At 37.1% G+C, this 23,776-nt stretch overlaps 1 protein-coding gene across 4 annotated transcripts in view; it reads left to right on the top strand.

Annotated features, from left to right (window-relative positions):
• Positions 1 to 8,007: 8,007 nt before the first annotated feature.
• LOC109060697 (phosphofurin acidic cluster sorting protein 2-like) overlaps positions 8,008 to 23,776 on the top strand; it is a 58,411-nt gene continuing 42,642 nt past the window's right edge. For all 4 annotated transcript variants that reach the window (XM_042748851.1, XM_042748853.1, XM_042748852.1 and 1 more), the window contains exon 1: positions 8,008 to 8,366. In XM_042748851.1, the coding sequence (XP_042604785.1) occupies positions 8,185 to 8,366 (182 nt within the window). In that variant the 5' untranslated portion in view covers positions 8,008 to 8,184. The remainder of the gene's footprint in view (positions 8,367 to 23,776) is intronic.

The raw sequence follows: 23,776 nt of genomic DNA on the forward strand, positions 1-23,776 counted from the left end.
AGGAATAAATTATTTTCAAATAGAAAACTATTATTTTAAGTTGTAATAATATTTCACAATATTACTGTTTTTTTCTGTATTTTTGATCAAATAAATGCAGGCTTGATGAGCAGAAGAGACTTCTTTCAAAAACATAAAAAATAGTAATGTTTCCAAACTTTTGGTCTGTACTGTATATATTCAATATTTTTATGAATAAATGCTTACTCATAAAAAAATATGATTGTTGTGAGATTATTACTCATGATATAACTGTTATGGGGCTAAGTAAGCAATCAACCCTGCAAATGAATGCTTAAATGCTCTGTATAACTGTTCAGACAAAGTGAGTACAAATATAGATATTCTTCTCCTAACTAGGGCCAACGTTGCAATATTACAAAATTTCCCTAAAAACCTACTAAAATGTAAATTTTAAAAAAAATCTTTCATTTCTACATCAGAGGCCTAAAACAATATCTGAGAGGTAAAAAAAAATGTTGCTCATTTCTTTCTATATTTGGGTATTACAGGATTAATCAGATCTTGAGAGATTTAATGTATTTTATTTCAGTTGATTTCATCTAAGGCTGTGGCTGAAGTCAGTTGTAGTGCTTGTGTTTCTCTATTCTTTAGTAATTCTGTTTGTTAACAGCAGCTGTTCATCACTAATGCTCAATCAGCACTTAATTAATCACTTGATTACTTAATTGCAAAGTTTTAAAACTTACATGGTTTAAGTCAAGGCAATCAGTTTACTCAAACAGTTTGACTTACGTGACGTAACACTTTGGCACTTTGGGTAAACTTAGTGACCTGAGCCTGGTGGAGAAGGAGAAAGAAAGGAAGGTGGGGCTAAGAATTGGTGAGCAGAGTAGAGCCTTTGTATTTATTGCTTTATTGTATGAAGTCTGTTACTGTGAGGTCCAGAGTTCAACTTATTGGGAAATCAAGCCAGCGTACAGATTTCAGGTAAGCAAAATTGTTACTTAAAGTGTAAAATTTTAATTCCTAAGCTTCAGGTTAGAACAAACAGGCAGTTCAAAATATAAAAGATGACATCTTTCAAAAATTATGTTAGCTAACTGAATTTCTCAGACTGATTAGTTTACAGGCATTTGAGGAGTGCTCCAAACACTTTACCAGGAAAAAAAAGTCACTAAGTATGGCTACTTTGTTTACTTTGTGATATGAACAAAAGACCATGAGGACAATTTAGTGAAATATAAGGTACAGTTGTTTTTGATGACTGTATCAGAGTTCTTCTTTATATATAAATATTGGTATTAATTGAGTATTTTGTTAAACATTATTTACCATATTTACCCACATAGTGATCGGTGTCTAATTTCATCTTATTTCTTTATACTACACAAGATCTCCTAAGAAGGCTGTTTGGTTTTGAGCAGTATGTACTGTACATACTGACCAAGAGTCAACCCACAGAGCAAAGTTACGTCCATTGGACATCATTTTATGTCTTTGCAGATGTTGAAAAGATGTCCACTGAGGGGCCAGAAAGAAAATTTTTATGACGTCTTTTTTTGACGTGTTCTGTACGTCCGATGTAGACGTTCATAGAACCTCCGTAAAAACTAGTTCAAATGTGGTCAGTGGACATTTGGATGTGTTAGATTTAAACCCAATGTAATTCCATTTGTTAATGCAAAGCAACTCACAGACACTGTGTTTGTCCAAAAATCAAGAACATAGAATGATCATTATGAAATAACGTAATAACTGATGACTGAGCATTTGGTAAAATCAACTGCAAATCAAAGACATTTAATCTCTGAAGATCTCAGCGGAGGAGGATCAAACGTCTCCACAAACAGCATCAGCAGCTTCACTCATTACTAACCAGACTGACTTTATTTCTGCCAGACAGCTACAGCTTTTATTGATTATTACCAGAGGTTTAGATGTTGATATTTATGATTCATTTGAAGTCATCATTATGGTGGACAGTGTTTGGTTTAGTTGGGATCTTGGTCCTCGTACTTCTTGTGTTAGTTTATCTTTAACTGCTGTACACTGATATAAAATTAGAACTAAAACCAAAAGCTTCCATGACTTCCACAAGTAACTACACTCAACTCCCAGGCCTCAAATTCTTAATCTCATTTAAGTCTCCCTTTTTCGGGAGTAATGACTGGGTCCGTACATTTTGATCATTTCATTTCCTAATTAGAATGCAATACGAGAAATGGAAAAATGGCTCGTTTATTCGTTTTCCCATTTAGTTTAACAAACGGAAAAAGAGATTTTGGCTCGATTTCTCATTTTTTCATTTGAGGTTTACAAATCGATTTATGGGTTCAATATTTGATCGCACTTGTGGGCGGCGCTGAAACACTCTTCTCATCTGATTGGTCGAATCACTCCGCCTTCAGCACGGCCTTTTCATTCTTTCAGGCAGAATAAGAGTCAGTACGAGTGCGGCACTGTAATGTCTGAAACCAGCACTCACTGTTAATTGGCATAATTACTGAATCAGATGTTGCTGGGCACAGAATTCATGCTGCTGCGACTTGCAAGTGACCCCTTTAAATTATTTCTGGATTATAGTATTGTATGAATATTGTCCCATTGATAAATACAGTGCAAATAGTTCTGTCTCCTTGGATAAAAGTGAAGTGGAAATAAAAATCAATAATAGACTGAACAGTTACGTGATGTCTGTAACATTTACCACTCTCGTCTTTTAAGTCAAAAGGCACTAGGTAGGTGTGTGTGACCATTTAATAAATAATTGTGAAAATTAATAGTTAAATTTATTAAATAAATTAGTAATATTAGTTTTATTACATACACTTCAATTGCTGATGTTTCTCTCTTAGTCTTCTTTTGTTGGGTTTGAGAGAGAGCTACCATATTTAAACATTATTATTAATTATTATGAGAGTAATTGACACCGACTAGAACTTTAAAGTTTCATCAAATTCAGCTCAGACCTTCAGACTCGTCTGACTCGCGTTGCTGTATAACTGGTCAGACTCACCTTCCCAAAAAATTCTATTGACTTTCGTTATCTGAGCAATGAAGGCCTTAACACTTAATGTCCATTAGAGGGGGCGACAGGTTTAAAAAATCCAGTCTACTCTTTTTCTGTTTACATCAGTTTAAATGACAAATGATTACATGAATTTCATGTGTACTGCCATGAATATGCCATATCTGTGTACAAGAATAAACTTCACACTTCAAGCAACTACTTAAAACTTCAATCTGGCTTTTCAGCCTACCTCCAAATTTTTAAAAACACCTCCTGGCTTTGCTCCACGAGCAGGTGTACATTCTTTCGTGCCAATAACATTTGAAAATACATTTTCATGAATTCAAAAGTTTATGTCAGAGCAGCTTTATGAACGATTTAAACAAAAATTCATTCTGCTCTTGTTTCATGAATAAGGCCCATTGTGTTATAGTTTAAGTCCTAATGCAGCCTCAAGAGGGAGCTCATGAGAGAAGATGTCACAGTTTACCAGCAGAGAGCTAGAGTCTCAAGGAGAGAGTTTGACATAAAACATACTGTAATAAATAAATCAATAAATAAAATATGTACATTATAGACGGTTTTAAATATAGATCTAACTATGAAACCATCCACAAATGTTGTGGCCAAATCTTTGCTTTTAATATTTATTGCCTAACTTCAATGTATATTTTTCAATAAGAAACTACACTGTTAGCAATTGATGTAATGTTTACAATAAATTTTTACAATAGCATTGTATTCATTTTTTATTGTAAAATGCAAATGCATGATGGGAAATTGATGGACAGTCCTGTAATATTTTTGCAACTACACTGTAGAAGCATTATTTTACAGCCACCACATAGCATTATGGGATAGCATTAAAATTGGTACTTTCCCAGCTAACAAGAATTTTGTTACAAGAAAGTTCTCCAAATATTCAGTGTTGGTTCTGAGAACATAAAAAATGTCCAGTTTTCTGGACATTAAAGGAATGTTTTTAAAAGGTAGATGTTCCTCAAACGTTCTTTCAAATTAAATTGTGATGTCAAATTCAACATTCTAGGAAGTTGATTTGTTAACATTCAAGACATTCAAAGACTCAGTTTCCTTAATGGTAGTAGAATGTTATTTAACGTTAGTAATGAGTTCCTGAAACATTCTTTCAATCATTCAAACACGTGCTGTGAAACATGCAACGGAAAGAAAGAGAAGAAATAAGAACATAAACTACAACTTCTTCAGCCACATTCCTTAGATGAACTGAAGATAAAATACTTAAATCTCTCAGATTTGATTAAACAACGCACAGCAATTACCAGCTCAAATTACTAACAGATTGACTTATTTCTGTCACAAGTATAAGAAGTTTAATGAGAATTACACCAGTTTAGATGCAATGTTATTGTAAAATGCTATTATTTATTTATTATTATTTGTTTGAGATCACCATCATGGAGATCAGGGTTTGCTTCAGCTGGGCTCTTGACCCTCGTCTTTTGTTGAGGTGCTTCTTCTGCAGCAATTGCAGTTTTTTTTTTCAGAAAACCTTTCTGCATTGATAAAATGGATGAACATGCCTGGCTTAATAACAGTCAAACGACTGCATTAAAGTGACTTAACTCAACTGATGTCAAAATACATTCAAACAAGTCGAATAATTAAAATAAATTGAAATACTGTTGTTGTCTTTCACGTGCCGAATGTTGATGTTTAGCAGCACATAAATATTGCTGTTAACGTTTGGTTAAAACATTTTTTTGTGTCATTTATAAGACATCAACATTTGGCTTATGAAACACAACAATGGTGACATGATTCATGCCAGCATACAACACACATTCATGGCTCCCAGCATGCATTGCTGCATTTTTATTTATTTATTTTTTATTTTTTTATTGTCACCATTGTTGTGGATTGTATGACAACAATACAAAATACAGCGTTTTATTGTAATCGTGTTACTATAATCACAGTAGCACTGCTGTATAAACACAGTACTTTATTGTATTAAAAAAGCAGCACATTATCTGTGTTACTTGATATATATTCATGGCAATTAGTTGCCAAGAATTACTTGTAAAAAATTACAATACATTTTTAACAGTGTAATTATTATTTATTTTCTTTTGGGGTATTTTTTTGTGATGGAAATAAAAAATGCTGTGTAATATATTTATTAGGACATATTGTGTCAAATATATCTTTACCCTTGAAAAGCACAATGCAGTTTTTTTTCTGTGTTATATAGTTTTGGTGTCTACACATTGAAGTAACCCCAGAGGATATTACAATAAATATTAATAAATACTAAGAAATACTTCAGTTGTTCTCAGACTAAATTAACCACTGCAACAATTTATCCCATGGTCATGCCATTTCCATAGAAAATACATTTGTTGTTTATGATAATCAGTTTATTGCCAAAGCATGACATTTCAGGATACAAGCAACAGTATCCAGCAATATCAATATCTTTTTGCTTATTTGAAGGGGACATGTCTTCCCTTTTCATTCTTTTACTGTTACACCTGTCGTAATAAACAAACAAACACAAACATGTTTGGTGTCTACTGAGAAGCATCACAAGATACTCTGTGGTTCTCCAGCATGTCTACTCCCTTGAGTTGGCTCTCCTTCTCCTGCAGATCAAGATGGTTTGACCAGTTCTGCAATTTTTTTTCTTGCCAAGTCAACATGGCTTCTTTATTCGCGCTTAGAAGTCTGACGTCCGTGTCACGGCTTCGTGTCCAAACACTCTATCAGATACCGCGAGAAGCAACAAAGGTGCTAATATACACTCACATTGGTTTGAGGGTCATCTGAGCTACCCGAAAACCAGCTTCATCTTGTACAAGGAAATCCACCAGTAAAACACAAATGGTGAAAAATCCTAACCTTTAACTCCATATCGAAATAGATGGTAGTAAGATGATGATATTAATATAAATAAATAAATATAAAAATTATTTGTGTTTGGGACACTTTTGAGCATAGAGACTGTAGTGTACACCGTAAGTTTGAAAACGTTTAGCTTAAATGATTAATATGAATAAACAGTGCTAATAAATGGCTGCCGAGGTAGTATTCTTAAGTGAAGCTGGCGGTTGAGTCTTGGACCGGGAAACAAGCGCTTCCTAAGCGTCATCACTTAACAACTGGATTCTTAGATGTCTAAAAAAGAATAAGATGTTGACATTACTTAAATTCCTGGGAAACTGCACCCTTATTTGACACAAAAATAACACTCTGGATTCTGATAGGGAAGGTGCACAGTAAGTAAAAAGTTTGAAGTACCTCCTAATGCAGGGGGTGTCCAATCTTGCTCCTGGGTGTATCTCAGCAGCACACCTGACTAGAAATTTCTAGTAGAGGTCTGCAATGGGGCCCACGACCTGCTGGTGTAATCGAGCTGGGCTCCAGAGCTAATCTCCTTTTATTGTGCCCATATACCGCAGAGCACGCACTGGGCTATTGTATGCGAAAAACTGTTATATTGATCATATTATAAATATTATAGGCTACATAAGCCTATCGATACACAAAACATACATGCGCGCATTAGCATACAGGTGATTGAGGCAGCTTTAAGAGAGAAAATGCATATTTATGTATTTTATAAAATTTGTTATAAAGAGTTTTGGTTAAAAGAGTTTTTGTTTTTTAATAGTAATTTAAAGCTTTCTATCAATATATTTAGCAACACTGTGAGGCTAGTATTCACTGAGATTCAGTCAATCATTGTGAAGCGCTCCTGGCCGAAATTACAGAAAGCATCCTGTAGGCCTATGTATCCTTTATTTTATAAAAGCACAACATTTTGTAAAATAAAAAGTAGACCCTTTACAGTTCAGTGATGTATACTCTTACCTTTATGAGCAAAAATTAAAGCGTCGGTCGCCTATATGTCCTGTAAAGTGCACTTTAGCTCTCTCACAAACGATTAGATATGCATCTAAGCGCACATTTATAGGCTATAGGTTAACCTATACATTTAAACTAACATTGTGATATGCTTGAAGTGTTTTATATCTATAGATTTTATTCTAGGCAAGTTGTGATGATTTGAGAAGGCTAAATTGATCAAACATATGATCAACTCACTGTCTGCCACTTGCCGCTTGGTTATACTTTAAAATAACAAAAACTTATATTTAACAAACAAATAAATGCTCCAAACATTTTCTAAATTAACTTAATAAAAATGAAATATAGCCTAATCACTCTGCATACAAAACTGAACTATTTTAGCTGAAACAGTAGTATAAGCTGTTTTGAGAGAAGGTGGGGAAAAAAAGATCATGGGTCGGATTCGGGCCAAGAATTCTGAAGAGCTGTCGGACCACGGGCCGGACTAGGGCCTGAGCGCCTCGGGCCAGGGCTGGGATAGGGCCTATAGATCGATATTTGATGCATCTCAGCTTATCACAAACATGGAAGCATAATGCCAGGGTTTGTTCATGATGCACAAATATATGAGTCATTGAGCTGAAAGTATGAATTATGCCACTTTACTCATGACTGTGTTTATATTCTAAAATTAAAACACAGTTGCTTGATTATTGAAGAATAAAGGCTAACTGCCCTCTCTGATTATTTTTTCCTGACACTGCACACAATTACAATTTAATCAAACCTACAGCACAACAGATGAAGGCCAGGTTTGATCCTGAACCCATTAGACCACAGAGAAGGCAGAGATAAAATTTCATAATTAAGACCTCAACATTAGGAACATTTTGCTTATAATTTTATTTTTATATCCTCAAGAGGAAAAACACAAATTAATATTCATGAGGTGAGAATATGAGGTTGTATTCACGAGTTCTCGGTCAAATTTCAGCAAATTTGTTCGTAGGAACGGATTTCGGGATTCATTTATTCTCTTTATAAACAGCGCAGTTATTTACGAACGGTTCGCGAATCGGTTCGATTGAATCACTTAAAAAGAACGACTCGTTAGCGAGTCGCCCACTGAACTGGAAACGGAGCACGTGATTCAGCGCCGCCTGTCGACCGACCGCAGATCACATCTGCTCCACATTTTTCTTCTTCTGAAGCGAAGCTCCGCCTCTGACCATCGCAAATCTGTGTATGTGAGAGATGAGCAGCAGCAGAAAGCCGTCCGGACCGTGTGCATGAGAAGTGAGGTCCTCGACCATCGCAGTCCAGCTTGAGCGTCGGTTCGGTGATGGCCGCGGCTGTGGAGAGAGGAGGGGTCAGGGTTCATGAACCCGGGCGTCGGTGCACCCGCTCCCGCACCCGCCGCCGCTGCGCCCGGAGGATCAGCCATGGCCGGAGCTGGGGGCTCGGGCTCGGGTGCGGCGGGTTTGGGTCCCATCATGCCTGTGCCTATGAATTTATTTGCAACGTGGGAGATTGACCGCTCATCTCCAAGCTGTGTTCCCAGGTACATCAAACCTAATGCTATAGTATATGTGTGTAAATAAAGCTTCAGGACACTAATGTATTTCTTTGCGTGCATGCTTTTCTGTGCATGCAACATGGGCTTTAACTTGCACATGTTATGCTGAAGGAGGACAAAACAAAAACTCGTGCATTCAGTGTTGTGATGGTGATGTGTTATGACACATATAAACATTAATATATGTTCATTTCATGCACATTTATGTTGGCAAGTGTCTCTATAAACACATGAAACATCAATAGTTGACCCGATTAATGTGCATGTTTTGTAAAGCGGGTCACAACAGATCAGATTCATGCAATGTTGTGATGCTGGAAAACATAATATTTGAATACATAATGACATGTGTCAGAGTGTTTATAAAGGTGCTTTTCTTGTGTGTTTAGTTTGGTTTATATACACAGAAAATCACAATCACACAACATGTTTTGGGTGTCATATATAACACACCCACTAAAGTTAAAAAGCATGGCAAAGACATGGCAGTGTGTTTTGGATCATGCTTAGTTTAGATGCCCTGAAAATTGACTTTCAAAACCTGTGATCAGCAACTATAGGAATGGTTTTTTAGTGCCTCATTTCAATATCTTTCTTCAGATATATGCCATCAACATGTCATTTAGTCTCATCGTAGTGCATTAATATAATTTAAGTGCAACTTTGATGAAAATTTGTATTGTTTTGTTTTCAAAATGATAATGGAGCATGTTTTTTAAGAGCCTGTGTTAATTGCATGGAAGCCTTTTAAGTCTGAAGCAATCTGTGCTCTCCAAAAGCCCTTTTGTATTCATTACAGTTAAATCAATGCAAATTTGTGCTTGTTATAATGACCATGAGTGTCATTTGTTTGTAAAAAGATGCATATGCATATTTGAATGAAGTTAGTCACCATTATTATCAGTTTTCAGTCATTCAGTTTTCAAGTACGATTCTATTGTCAGTTTTTAACAGTTATAAATGCTGCATTACATGATTATAGCTGTTGTTGACTATGTAGAAAGCCAGCATATCTCTTAGGTTTTGATAAAATCACTTTTGGCATTCTTGACTTGTTTGTAAGAGCATCAATATTTACAATATCAGTATGCTATTCCATTTTCTCTTTACCCAGTGAATTCATGATGCTTTTTGTCCAAATGACCCAAACCACATCCTGTATTATGAATTTAAACCCAGTTCTTCAGGGAACATCACCATAACAGAGAAGTTAAAAGATTGGCATGATGCTTTGCACATTCAAGGCTATTAGGTGATTCTGTCAAAAACCTCATTTGAGCATTACATTGACATTGGTCATTGAAAAACCTGTTAATGGACCAATTCTCTCTATTAACTAGATGCTTATATTAGCATGCATATTACTAGCATATTGGCTGTTTATTAGTACTTTTATATTACATACACATATTAATGCCTTAATCTGCATTACCATATTTTAGCTCCCTTAATCCACCTCATACCTAAACTTAACAACTACCTTACTATTAATAAGAGGCATATTAGCTTACCGAGGGAAAAGTCAGAGTGATACATGTGATACATCAAGACAGTGATGTAATTGTAACGTCAGTATCACCAAACATAAACTTTTATACAAAAATCTGCTCATGGATGCTCATTTGTCAATACAGTGTTTCATTTGTACTGAAATGAATTAAGCCACTTAATGAATTTGCTTAATTATGCTTTGTGTCAAATATTTATGTAGTAATTGTGCATTTGTATATTTGCAACATTTTTTATTTAAATATGTTGCATGTGTGGATGTGTGCCACCTCTCTGTTGTTGTTTTTTTCTGTTATTTGGATGATGGTTCAGTACAGCGAGTAACTGTCGTACTAAAAGCAAACCTTGGTGGCACATTAAGCTCCACAGAGAGATCCGTGAAAGCTCGTGGGACCAGATTAATCAGTTCGGCCCAGATGTGTCTCGATGGCTTTGGTAATAAGAACAGGATGCTGCCTGAGACTCAGGGATGTCCCTCAGTGATTCACAGCTCCAGATCTGACGCTGCGGGCATCCCTCGAGTCCCTCTCAAAGAAAGGGCAAATGTGAATTCGGCTCAAATGCCAAAGCTGTTTGCTTCATTTGTTCTGCTTTTTACAAATGCAAGATTTTGAGAAGTGAATATGGTAACATTATTTTACGGTGACATAATTACATGTAGTTACTATAGTAATAACAGTAAATTATGCATAAATACAAGCAAATTTTGAGAAGTGATATGGTAACATTGTTTATTTACATGTTGATTAATATTTAATTACACTGTAACATGTTAATTTGTGGCCACAATATCTTTTTTCCCCTGAATCGGTTTGAGCTGTTCTCATCTTCTCAGCTTTCTCAAAGCTGCTATAAGATTTTTAAGGAACTTGTTTACTGGAATTGAATTAGATCCATAATCTTTAAATTCATGTGTCAATACAATGTGTGTCAATACAATTATATATATATATATATATATATATATATAAGTGTCAATACAATTATATATAAATTCTTATTTTTTCCCCACTATATTACACTAAACCTTAAGATCATTGTATTAAAGTGACCCTATTATGGGTTATGAAAGGTTCATATTTTTGTTTGGGAGTCCCCAACAACAGGTTGACATGCATGCAAGTTCAAAAAACACTTTCATTGTCTTATAATATGCATTTATTTTTACCTTACTTGTTCCAACCACTCCCAGATGCATCACTCACCGATTAATTTTTTCCAAACCCCTTGCTTTGCGTGGCTAATCTGCGCGTGATTGGTCCTGATTGGTTTCATTTCATCATGCCTGTAATGCCTGATAAAGCAGCGTTTGTGAGCACAGTGCTGCTTTGTGTACAGGATTACTGGGGAAACAGCTATTTTTACCGCTCCAAAAGCGGCACCTAGGGGCAAAGAATGAATTTGCATTTTCATTCAGACCAAGTTTTCCCGGTTCGCGTGGGAAAATAAGTTAAATTACATTATGTTCAGGGTCATATTTAACCTTAAAACAATTTTGAGCCATCGGAAATACTGTTGCTTGGATGTTTTCTTTGAAATTGTGTGACTTTTTCCTTTAGTGTTGTAAAATTAGCTGCATTAGCTGAGGTGTTGTGGAATGTGCGTACTGTCAGACCTGTGTTCCTGTTTTGTTTTGTTTTGCTCCCCATGTGCTCCCGTGGACCCAGTTTCCCCGCGGTTTGATTGTGTTCATTTGGTTCAGGTGTGTCTGCCTAGCATCCTCGCTTAGTCTTGTGTATATATTGTGGGTGTCTGTCTGGTTTCACACTTAATTATTTGTTCTGGATCGGGGCCAATTACCATCGCACCGTCGACCTCCCAGACACCACTGGACTGAGCTGGAGGGAAGGTATCCTCCGGTGTCTGGAGAGTGTCCGGTCCCGATCCAGAACCAGCTCTCCTCCTCCGGTGTCTGGAACTGGCCTTCTCCTCTCGTGTTAAAGCCCGCCGGCTGCTCCAATTTCAAGCCCGCAGGCGGATTCACTCCCAAGTCCTATTATGACAACAGCTATCTTCTTCACCTCAGCCCAAAAGAGGAGAAGGAGGAGGAAGAGACTGTTGTCAACCCTGATCCTCTCTCCTGAGTCCGCTCCAGAATGCTGTCTAGAGTCCAATCCAGAATGGTCGCCAGAGCTCAACAGGGAGCCCACTCACATCACAGAGCTTAACAGGGAGCCCACTCATGTCACAGAGCTCCACTGCCAGCCCACCCAGTCCACTGTGCTCAACAAGGCGTCCAACCTGAGTCCAACTTGAGTCTCCTGATTCTCCTTCGCATCCATTGGTTCCATCCAGCTCTCCTTCATCTCCTGAGTCCCCTTCATCTCCGTTGGTCCCATCCAGCCCTCCTTCGGTCTCCTGTTCCCACATCTGGCCCAGGGAGGGCCTCAGATCCCGAGTATAGCCCGGAGAAGGCTCCTGTCCCCACATTCAGCCCAGAGAGGGCTATTGTTATCACATCTGGCCCAGAGAGGGCCTCAGATCCTGAGTATAGCCCAGAGAGGGCTCCTGTCCCCACGTCCAGTCAAAAGAGGGCTGTTGTTCCCACGTCCGGCCCAGGGAGGGCCTCAGATCCCAAGTATAGCCCAGAGAGGGCTCCTGTTTCCACATCAAGCCCAGAGAGGGCTCCTGTCCCCACGTCTAGCCCAGAGAGGGCTTTTGTTCCCACATCTGGCCCAGAGAGGGCCTCAGATTCTGAGTCTAGCCCAGGGAGGGCTCCTGTTTCTGAGTCCAACTCAGAGAGGTCTTCGGTTCCCGAGTGCAGCCCAGAGAGGGCTTCAGTCCCCAAGAAAATTTTGGGGGCTAGAGCATCGTCGTCCGTTGGCCTGCGCCATGGTTCCACGGGGGTGGCCACCACGCCATGGTTCCCCCTGTACTGCCAGCCCATGCACCTGGCACCCCTGAATTTCCTGCTCTGCCATGACACCCTGAACTGCCTGATCTGCCATGGGTCCCGGAACTTTCACTACCACCCTGGAGGCCTCCCATCCCATAAAAGCCTGTCCCTAGAGGCCTCCAGAGTGCCCACCCCTTCCCTCTGGAAGTTAAGTAGGCGAGGAGGCCAGCCTTCTGGGAGGGGGGAGGTAATGTCAGACCACTGTGTTCTTGTTTTGTTGTGATTTGCTCCCCTATGTGCTCCCCTGTGACCCAGTTTCTCCGTGTTTGATTGTGTTCATTTGGTTCAGGTGTGTATCCTCATTTAGTCTTGTGTATATATTGTGGTGTCTGTTCCTGGTTTCTTGGTCTGGTGAACGTCTTTCTTGTCCGTTTATGGTGCTACATGTGTGTTCCTGCCTGCCCTGTGTTACCCTTCTGTGGATTAATAAAGACTGTTCTTCGTGAATTCTCCTACGTCTCCACACTCCTTCGTTCCTCACAGTAGCAACCGTGACATGTACGAAATGTCTGTAGCGATTGTGAATTAGCGGCACCTGTGAATGCAGGTGCACAGACCCAAAATTAAAAAAAAATTATTTAGTCATGTCAGTTTCTCAATTGTTTTATATGGGTAATTATGCATTTATTAGATGTGTTTTTATTTGAGGAAATGTACACTGCATTGAAGGCACACATTTTTAACAATTCTTGAATGTGAATTTTGCTGGGAATCTAACCCATTATCTTGGCAATAATAATAATAAATAATTAAAAATTAATAAATAAAAATAACATTAAAATAAAATAATTTAAGTTTTAAATAATAATAAAAAAAATACAGTACAGTTTATAATATTCACATTTTGTGAAAAACTATTGTTTTAAAAAGTGTTTGAATTTAATCTGGTTAATGAAGAAGCAGTTTAACGTGTGCTGTCAGAGTTACTTCAGTCACAAACGAATGCTATTGTCATTGCGGTGCAGTGTTTCTAATCATGTCTTGTATCATGATGTTTAGTGCTTCATAAAATAGTCAGCAGTACCCAGTCCCAGTCTCTAGAAGGACACTCAGCTGCTGTATAGGGTGTACAAATGACGCAGGGCAGCTGGAAGTGATTTATTGATTCCTCCCCCTCCTTCCCTCATGTCCCCCCGCTTAAGACAAATTAGTGTAAACCCAACCAGGCATAGATCAGGCTGCTGTAATTAAACGTGGCTTCCAATCAGTTCATGCAGCCAGTAGCATGTCAGTTATTCATGCTCGTTCATTGGGCTTTAATTGGTGTGGGACTCCATGCAGGGTCATTATTTCTGATGAAACGCCAGCTGATGTCGGCAAGGTACATGACGCACTCTTTCCCAGAGATCCATCACGGTGGAAATGTATCACTGTACCTCTTGAAAAACCATTGGTTTCTATTTTGCAAGGGTCCCTCAGGGAAATTAGCTGCACATTTCAGGCCTATTTTTCTTGGTTAAAACCACTGATACACACTGAAAGGGACCCGGGGCATCAGTAAATGTCAGAGGGAAATGGCTCAGTGTTTCTTTCATCCGTACATGAATGTCTGTAAGTTATTGAAATATAGAAAACATCATCTTTTGTGTTCTGCAGAAGGAAGAGAGAAAGTCATACAGGCTTTAGACATGATGTTAAATGATGGGAAAAAATGTTCATTTTTGGGTGAATTATCTTGGGCTGCTACTGCTGATAATTGTTTTCTTGTTGAATACGCTTATAGATTATTTTTTAGTCATCATTGATAGGAACTAGAATTGCACAAAAACATGCATAAATGGCTGTAGATGCTTAGCTTAAATATATAGGCAAGCCAGTCTTTTATCACAGATTTAAAGGAACTTATTAGTTTCCAAAGCTTGCTTAGCATCGGATCTGTGATTAAGCCTGCTGGTTTCCTCATATTGGATGGTTTGATGTCTTTTTCACTGTACTCTTTTTTTAAAGAGAGGTCACCTCGGTATCTGTTGGCTCAACGGGAGGTATTTTTAATTAATTTCGAGTGCCTCAGGACCCCTGCTGTGTTATTTTGCTGCGTTTCTTTTCTAGGGTTGCACTTCGATACCAAGTAGCTAGTTAAAGCCAAACATTCTTAGATTAAAATGCCTACAGCTAAACTTCTCTCTTCCTTTAATGACACGTAATGAGAAGTGTTTCCTAAACCTGTTGTCCAACGAAAGAGAACACTATAACGTAGGGCTGCGGCAATTAATCGTAAAAACGGTTTTGATTTCGACGATTCATTTCAACGATTATGAAAATACAATAATCGAGATAAAACGACATTAAGTGCCCCATTCTGCCCATTTTTGTAGCGCTGCGTTTTTGTTCCTCATTAAAAGCCCAATTTCCCATGCAAATCAGTGCAATCATGTAACATGACTTTTTGTAAAATGGGACGTTAGCTTGATTTATCGAAGCATATTTATATTCATGTTTTTAAAAGCGTGAAAGAGAACTTGGCGCTTGCCCTCAGGAAGAGATATGCGCTCAGAGACGGAACTGAACGCGGACATGTAAAGTCATCTTTTAGCTCAAGGTGCACGCTTAAATGGACAAATGCACGCAAAAATGTGTCGAAATGCTGCTTTAGTAATTAATCATGTATACCTTCTTCAGTCATGTAATAAATTAACGTAAAGAGTTGAGAATGAAAATATGCGTGTGATTGTTATTTGTATTTTGTGTAGGTCTTATATTGAAGTGGGCAGCGGGATATTTTCCTGCTGCGACTTTGTCCTTATTAATCAAACAACTAAAGACAAATTCACACACTGCTCTTGAGTGAAGGATTTTTGTAGCTTTAAGAAACAAAAAGTTTAATTCTTACAGTGAAGACTATGCTGTTTTATTTTACATTTGATTATTAATTTCTGTAGTAGGCTGTAAACTGCTTGAGACTTGCATACAAAAAAAACATTAAAGCACAGTTTGTTTCATTTGTATCTTTTTATTCTATTGTATTTGTCCTTTGCTTTTTTTTTATTACTGACAGTTTAATTATTTTCAATAATTTTAGGACTTTTTGTTTGTCTGTTTGAAATTCCGCTGGTCTCTACAATGTAGATGTCATAGCAACCTTATTTACAGGAAATACATATTTGATATGTATAGCTATCTTTAAATAAATCACTCATATAAAGTTTTGGTATTTTGTCCTCATAATAATTAATAGTGGTTATTATTTTTTTTGTAATAGTGCAGCCCTACTCTAATGTTTTTACTCCACAACTGCTTCCTTTTGTGATCTGATGTGGCTTCTTGTCACAGAATGAGGCAGAAAATATGTTCTATACTGTAAAAAGCATATGGTAAAAAGACTATGTCGATTGGCGATGGATGATAAATATACTTAATTATGATGAAAATACCAAAGATGGCTTGAATAACACAGATAAACTATACATTGTTGCTGTCGAGTGTTTATTGTCTTTGTTTTGATCATTCAAAACATTTATATCTTCTGTTTACTCAGTTACAGCGATAGCAATGTCTTTGTCCATATTAGGGATTTCTTGAGTCCTATTCCTTCTGTGAAGCATACGTGGAGTTTCTGGGTGAGGGCGCTCTCTGGTGTCCAGTATGAATGAAGCATTAATTAAATGTGTTTACAGAAATGGACGTGAAAAAGTGACGTGACATACAGCCAAGTATGGTGACCCATACTCAGAATTGGTGCATTTAACCCATCCAAAGTGCACACACACAGCAGTGAACAGCACACCGGTATGAGTCTGGAATTTATCATTTATGCTGGCAAGGCCCGAGAACTAGCAGTTGGGGGTTCGGGTGTCTTTGCTCAGGAACACCTCAGTCGTGGTATTGCGGCCGGACTGAACCCACAACCTTAGGGGTTAGGAGAGTCAAACTCTCTAACCATTAGCCCATGACTTCCCCATAGTGCTCAATAATGGGCAATCCATCCTATTTTGGGGTATTTATTTTATTTATTTATTTTTTAAGTATAAGCTCAGGCACCGTTTAGGCACTGGTACCATTTTAAAAGTATCGATTTGGCACCGGTATCATAAAAAACCCAACGATACCTTAACGCTTACTCTTCCCTCATCAAGCTCAGACAGCTGTAGAGCAGCCATCACTGGATAATGCTGATATGCTGGTGTATGTTTCTGATGAATTTTGGCATGTTCTGCCTTGGAATTGAGATAAAGCAGCATTTGTTTCTGATGTCCTGCTAAAAAATCATATGGTCCAATGTATTAAGGCAGACATATATCACATTACAACCAGAACAACACCTCTTGATAAGACAGCAGAGTCATTATATTTTTATGCATTTACTACCTGGTTAGTGAAGTTACCCAGTGAAAAATGATTTTCATATTATGGGGGAAAGTAAATTGTTTAGGTACTTTTAAATTTGCAGTATTTGTCAAAATGTATATGGTTTTCTCAAGTGAAAAATATGTTTTACAATGCAATTTTACAGGTATAAAAAACATAATCATATCATATTACATTTTGGCATAACTATTGTTAGTAATGTACATGGGGGTGTTTTAGAAGTTGTAATTTTTGTTGTTTAGTTCATATTTATTGCTATTATTTTAGTTATTTAGATATTTGTAGTGCGTTTATTTACCACGATGGTGTTTTTGTACTTGTGTGTATGACTTTGAATGAATACTGCTTATGTTTTTAAGTGATCAGGCCACTTTATAATGAACTCTAAGAATTCTGCCCCATGTGTTATCATGGTGGTTAGCGCAGTAGCCTACATTTTAAACTTAAAAAGCCTATCTTGAAGTTTGTTTAAGTAGATTTCATGAGGGTTTTCAATTACATTACTGCGTGATTGCTAGGGTGCTGTGAGTGTTTGCTAGGGCATTTTTAGGTAGTTTCTGGTGTATTATTGGTGACAGTAACTTAGCAAGACTGTTCTCACAAAGTGTTTTCAGGCCATTGCTATATATTGTTGCTAGGGTGATCGAAGTAATTTATAAGGAGACTGAGATGTGAAAACAACACTAGTTTAGATAAATAGGTTTTACAATCTTGTCCTTTCATATGACTTACTGAGTGAAATCAAAAGAGACACAGTGTGTGTGTCTCTGGGGGGCAGCAGGTTGTGCTCATGTGTTTTGTAGGGTCCTGGTGTTTTCATGCTGCATGCATCGAGGCTGCAGAGATTGTGGGCTGATGTGGTGAGGAATTAACTGCGTTTGTTCTCTTCCCCTCCTTTTGTTCTTTTCCTGTGTCTGAATGCATGAAGGCATGGTATGCATGTACACTACTGTTCAAAGAAGCTTGGGGTTAGTAGATTTTTTTATTATTAATTTTTGAAAGAAATTAATATTTTAATCAGCTAGGATGTGTGTTAAATTGTTAAAAAATTATAAAGAAAAAAAAAAATATTTTTATTCATCTAAGAATTTAAAACTCTTCTGTTTGGTCAGAAAAATGTTTAATGCTTTTCTAAGTAATGTGAGTTAAGTGAATCAAACTCCTTCCTTTTTTTCAAGTAACTACATTTTGTTTTTTAATTTACAAGAAACTAAGTGTGAGTTTAACTTTCAAAATGAGAGTTAAATTACAAAGTAATACAAATTCTGATGATGAAAAAAGGAAACACCTGAAACATTCAGCAGCACAACTGTTTTCAACATTGATAATAATCATAAAAAGTTTCTTAAGCAGTATATTAAAATGATTTCCTGAAGATCATGTGACACTGAAGACTGGAGTAATGATGCTGAATATTCAGGTGCACATCACAGAAATAAGTTACACTTTAACACATATTTACATAGAAAATAGTTATTTAATATTATTTTAAAATATTACTTTTCATTGGTATTTTCAGTATCAAATAAATATAGCCTTGGTGAACATGACAGACTTTCAAAAAAATTGTAAAAATCTTACCGATGACCTCAAACTTTTTTAAATAGTAGTGTAGGATGTGGAATGCATTTAAGTTTTTCTATATGGGTTTGAAAATTTGGTAACTTACTTTTAGATTTCAGGGGAACAACACTATTTACCATTAACTAGTTGCTAGTTAACTATATTGGCTGTTTCATTAGTACTTATAAAAGGACATATCAATGCCTTATTATGCATGAGCATATTCTATATCCCTTAATCCCCTACACAACAACTAAACATAATTACTTACAAAAACTAGCTATACTTTACTATCAATAACCAGCAAATAAGTAGTTTTATTGATGGAAAACTTAATAGTAACTACTCTGTGCCCAAATCTAAAAGTGTTGCAAACTTTTTAATACATAAACATTTTCAAGAATCAGTTTAAAACCTAGTGACAAAAAATGCCAAAATTATTAAATATTTTTAAGAGATTTTTTTTTTTTTTTTGTTGTTGTGTATGCATGTTTCTGCATGCTAGTCTGACCAAATGACATTTTTGGTTGCTGTTGGTCTCACCTACATTTACTTGGTTTGGTTTGGCAGTGAAGCAGTTTTGTTTTTTAGAAATAATACTAAACGATAACGCCAACCTACTTCTTAAAAAAGGCGTATTTTATTTAAGCACATTTTCTTCATTGTGATATCAGAGCGGCGATAATAGACTTATGGTTTGAAGTAATACTGGCCAAATATATTGCATTTATGGTAAAACTGAAATATACTTTATAATTCCCATTGAAACTTGTAAATTGATGAATTTGCAATTTTGAAGCACAATGCAAAAAATATATTAACTTTAAAAGTAATATTGAAAAACACAATACATTATATTAGTCCTACACATCAAAATGTATGAAAGTAGAACTTTTTAATTTGGCGTGTATTATTTAAAAAAAGGCAAATACAGTTTTTTTAGAATATCGTTATAAGATTCTGAAGCACACTACACAGTGCTCATTCAATATTTAATTACACTTCTTTTTTCACAAGGTCCAAAACAGAGTTACAGTGAAAGCAGGATTTGTCCCATCAGTCAAGACATTTCCTTCAGGAAGAAATTACCACCACTTTCATCTCTCCCACCTTCTCTCCTCCCTTTCATCTGCTTCTCTCTCTTCCTCCCTTTATCTATCAGGAGTCACTCAGGAAGATATAGCACAGGTTTCTCTCTGAATCTACTCCTCCGCAAGTAGTGGAAAATTACCCACTTGAGCCCCCAGGGCATCGCTGAAAGCTGAGGCTGACCAATTAGCAGGGAGAAACAGCCCGGCGTGACAGTCCTGAACTTTGATAATTTGCAGTAAAGTTACAGATCACTGTGAAAAAAAACAATCCAAAAATATTATGCTTTATAATTAGGGCTGATTCAGGCTGAAGTATGAGAACATTACTGAGGCTTACTTCAGCAAACACCTCTAAAAATACAATATTATAGCCATTCTTGATAGTCCTACACTGAATACATAATTCTTGTCAAACAGGTAAGACAGGCCGGTTTGTATTATGAACTTAATTTGAGCATTCTGCCATGTTTTTTCTGAGTGCTTTTATTAACACTTTGTGGAATATTTTTAACTGGTTTCCTTTATTATTGACATGTTGTGAGAATGTGTGTGTGTGTGTGTGTGTGTGTGTGTGTGTGTGTGTGTGTGTGTGTGTGTGTGTGTGTGTGTGTGTGTGAGAGAGAGAGAAGTGTGTGTGTGTGAAGCATTCTTAGTTTTCCATAAGAAGAGTTTCCTCTTCAGGAAAGAGGCTCCCATGTAAGCCACTTCCCTGTGACTGTTCAAAGCCATCCCAGCAGTAGTTTATATATTTATTAATACACGATAATTAAGTCAGTGGTGAGAGCGGTGAGATTTAGCACTTAACAGACGATTTTATTCAAAAAACAACACATCTGAACAATAAAAACAGAATCCAAATCCCCTCGCTGAAAGCGACACGTTGCTAAAGTGTTCTGCTAAAGTCAAATCCACTGCATTAAAGCATTAGATAGATAACATAGGAGCTTATCTGCATGGACAGTTAAAGTGACAGTGGAGTCACTGCAGTAGCGTATCGGGAGGGCTGAGATAAGAGCAGAAACTAATGCATCATTCAGTAGCCTGATGGTCTGAGGCACAAATGCTGGATGAGTTACACACTGGAAGTCAGGTTTAGGATATGAATAATGACGTTTCCTTTAGAAAAGCACCACCAGTAACAAGCGAGGAGCACACAGATACATTCCTGTGACTCAAAGAGTAGGTGTCACAATCTGCCGCTACTGTGAAGGGAGCGAGGAGGCGTAGGGGAATTCTTGGAACAGTCTTTATTAAACCAAAGGAAAGCACACGTAGCAGAGGGGATAGAGCCGAACAATACCGGAGCTGGACATTGGAAAAACACAGGGCTTAAGAAACAAGGAACCAATGGGACACACCTGAAATCAATGAACATAATTGACACGAGGGAGAAACTGGGTCATGGAGAGAACATGGGGAGAAAAACACAAGACACGGGAACACAGGACTGACATTGAGGACATGTATGTTTGAATGCAGATCAAGTCACTCTGGATAAAAGCCTCAAAATGCACATCATATAAAATGCATAATAATAAATGATGATAAAAATATGTTGTCAATAATACTATGCATAATGTAAATGTAATAATAATAATAAATGTGTATAATGTTTGTAAATATTAATACACATCAGATGAAAAGGTGGTACATCAGCATGTAAAAGTTAAATTTCTATGAAATTTGATTTACCAAATGCATAAGTCAAATGTATAATAATAATAATAATAATAATAATAATAAATAACAACAACGCTTATATTCTTATTGTTACTATACACACACACTTATATTGTTATTTTTTATTATAATGTATGACAGCACATTGAGATTATTCATAATTATCAAATTATGAAGATGGTACTCAATTTGTACTCAAATTGTATGTTATTATAGTAATAATAACATAATACAACAATCATTATTTAAATTACAATACATTATTTTGGTATTTTTTATATAATATTATAGTATTTGTTAATATTTGTATACGTGTGTGTGTCAAATGTCAACACAAATATAGCAAAACCAGTCAATTTTGACTTTATTGGAAATTTTATACTTTTACCCATGAAAAAACAAGCTAATGTATAATAATGCAGAAGAAATTACAAGTGTTTTGAAAAATGTTGAAAATGCCTGTAGTTTAGTATGAGGGGTAGGTTTATGTCTACTTTATGGTAAGGTGCTAGAAAATACAGTTTGTAAAATAGACCCATTGCGCCTATGGAGAATGACCCAATAAAACATGGAAACGGAGGTGTGTGTGTGTGTGTGAGTGGTGTGTGCTGTGTACGATGTGTTTGAAGGAATTATATTTTATCTACACGCGACAGAGAGATCAATACCAAGAGAGCAATACCCTCCAATACCATTCCAGACTGCACTGAAAAACACAAACGACCGATGCCGTGAGATCCATGAAGATCACCATCACCATCTGTGTCACAGCAAACAGATACCTGTGTGTGTGTGTGTGTGAGGAGGAGATGAGAGAGAGAGAGAGAGAGAGCCATCACCTGGCATCCTAACACTACAGAGCGAGTGAGCTGCTCTGAAAGGAGGAAGCTGTATGGCTGTGGGACTGGGAGGGATTAAAGAGATATTAATAAAAGCAGGCGTTAATTGTTTATGAGCCGGACCGGAGTGTGAAGTGAGGTGCATTTAACACCATGCACTGATCAATAGGAGATGTACACGGGCGGCTTTTACTGCATTATCTTCCCCTTGGTTCATTCGAGCAGAATATTGTTGCTGTTCCTCTCTAATGACCATTGTGAATCTATTCAAAAGTAACATGACAGGACTGTCAAGTCAAAGTCAAGTCCACTTTATTTAATAGCGCTTAAACAAAAAAGATGGGTTGTGCAAAAGAAACGGAAACAACATTAATTAGAAAAAAAGTGTGTCAATAATGAAAAATGACAAGGTTTAAAGGACAGTTCATCATTAACTTAAGTAGATTGTCATCATTCAAAGCTCAGTCGTTTAATAGTATCTGGTGGCAATCTTTGCAATCAACGCGTCAACGATACCGCTGTAAAATGAAAAGTGTCCCCAACTAAGCACAACAGCGGCGACAGCGGCAAGGAACCAAACTCAATCGGTGACAGAATGGAGGGAAAAAAACCGTAGGTAGAAACAGGCCAGTCGGCTACCTCATGTCGTTTCAAACCTGTAAGATCTCTGTTCATTTTCAGAATTTAAGATATTTTCATGGGGAAATTCAGAGTTAAGTCTCTGACTAATTTCAACAAGGGCATCGCGCGTAGAGAGCTTACACAAAGTGTTTTAGAAGTGTGTGGCACAAGGAACATTAGAAATTAATCCAGATGCAGTCAGATTATCACACTTTCTCTCAGTGTCAGAGCGAAAACCATAGCTCCATTAGCCATGGATAAACCTTTCACACTTTTGGAAACCCACTCCCCCCTAGCTTGGTAGCTTCCTATGAAAAACTCCTGTATGGTTTCCAGCACCCACACCAAATGCCTTATCTTAATGTGGCACGCACACGAGAAGACAACCGGCTCTCTTTAGGTGATTAAAATGTTATATTCACGGCGCAACACACAGTCAGAGCCCTGCCACGACTGAAAAAATAAGAAAACTACAACAAACCTTTAGGGAGCCATTCATTTTAAGAGACCAGAACGGAGGCTAGTCGTTTTAAGATTTTAACCGTTCCCTTTAATCAGAACCCACTGATTTACCTAGTCTTGTGCATCATTGATCAATTTCAAAAGTAATTGAGGTTGTTTATGTATGACTGGATGTTAAGAGGGAACATACATTGCGATAGCGCACAGCACAATGTTTTTATTTAGAATTTCACCGCTGAAGGGTCAGTGGCATATGCGAGAGAAGGGACTGTTCCATGGAACAATACATGTGGTTGTTAGTTTTCCCAGCACTTAGTTATTGTTCTAGAAATCATGGATTCGTTGCTAGGACTAAGTGGTAAGGGGCCAATATATTTGGGTAAGCAGATCGTGTTTGAGCTTTATATGGAGTTGATATTGTTCAGCATT

Source organism: Cyprinus carpio, chromosome B22 (genome assembly GCF_018340385.1).
Source record: "Cyprinus carpio isolate SPL01 chromosome B22, ASM1834038v1, whole genome shotgun sequence".
In the NCBI taxonomy this organism is placed as follows: domain Eukaryota; kingdom Metazoa; phylum Chordata; class Actinopteri; order Cypriniformes; family Cyprinidae; genus Cyprinus; species Cyprinus carpio.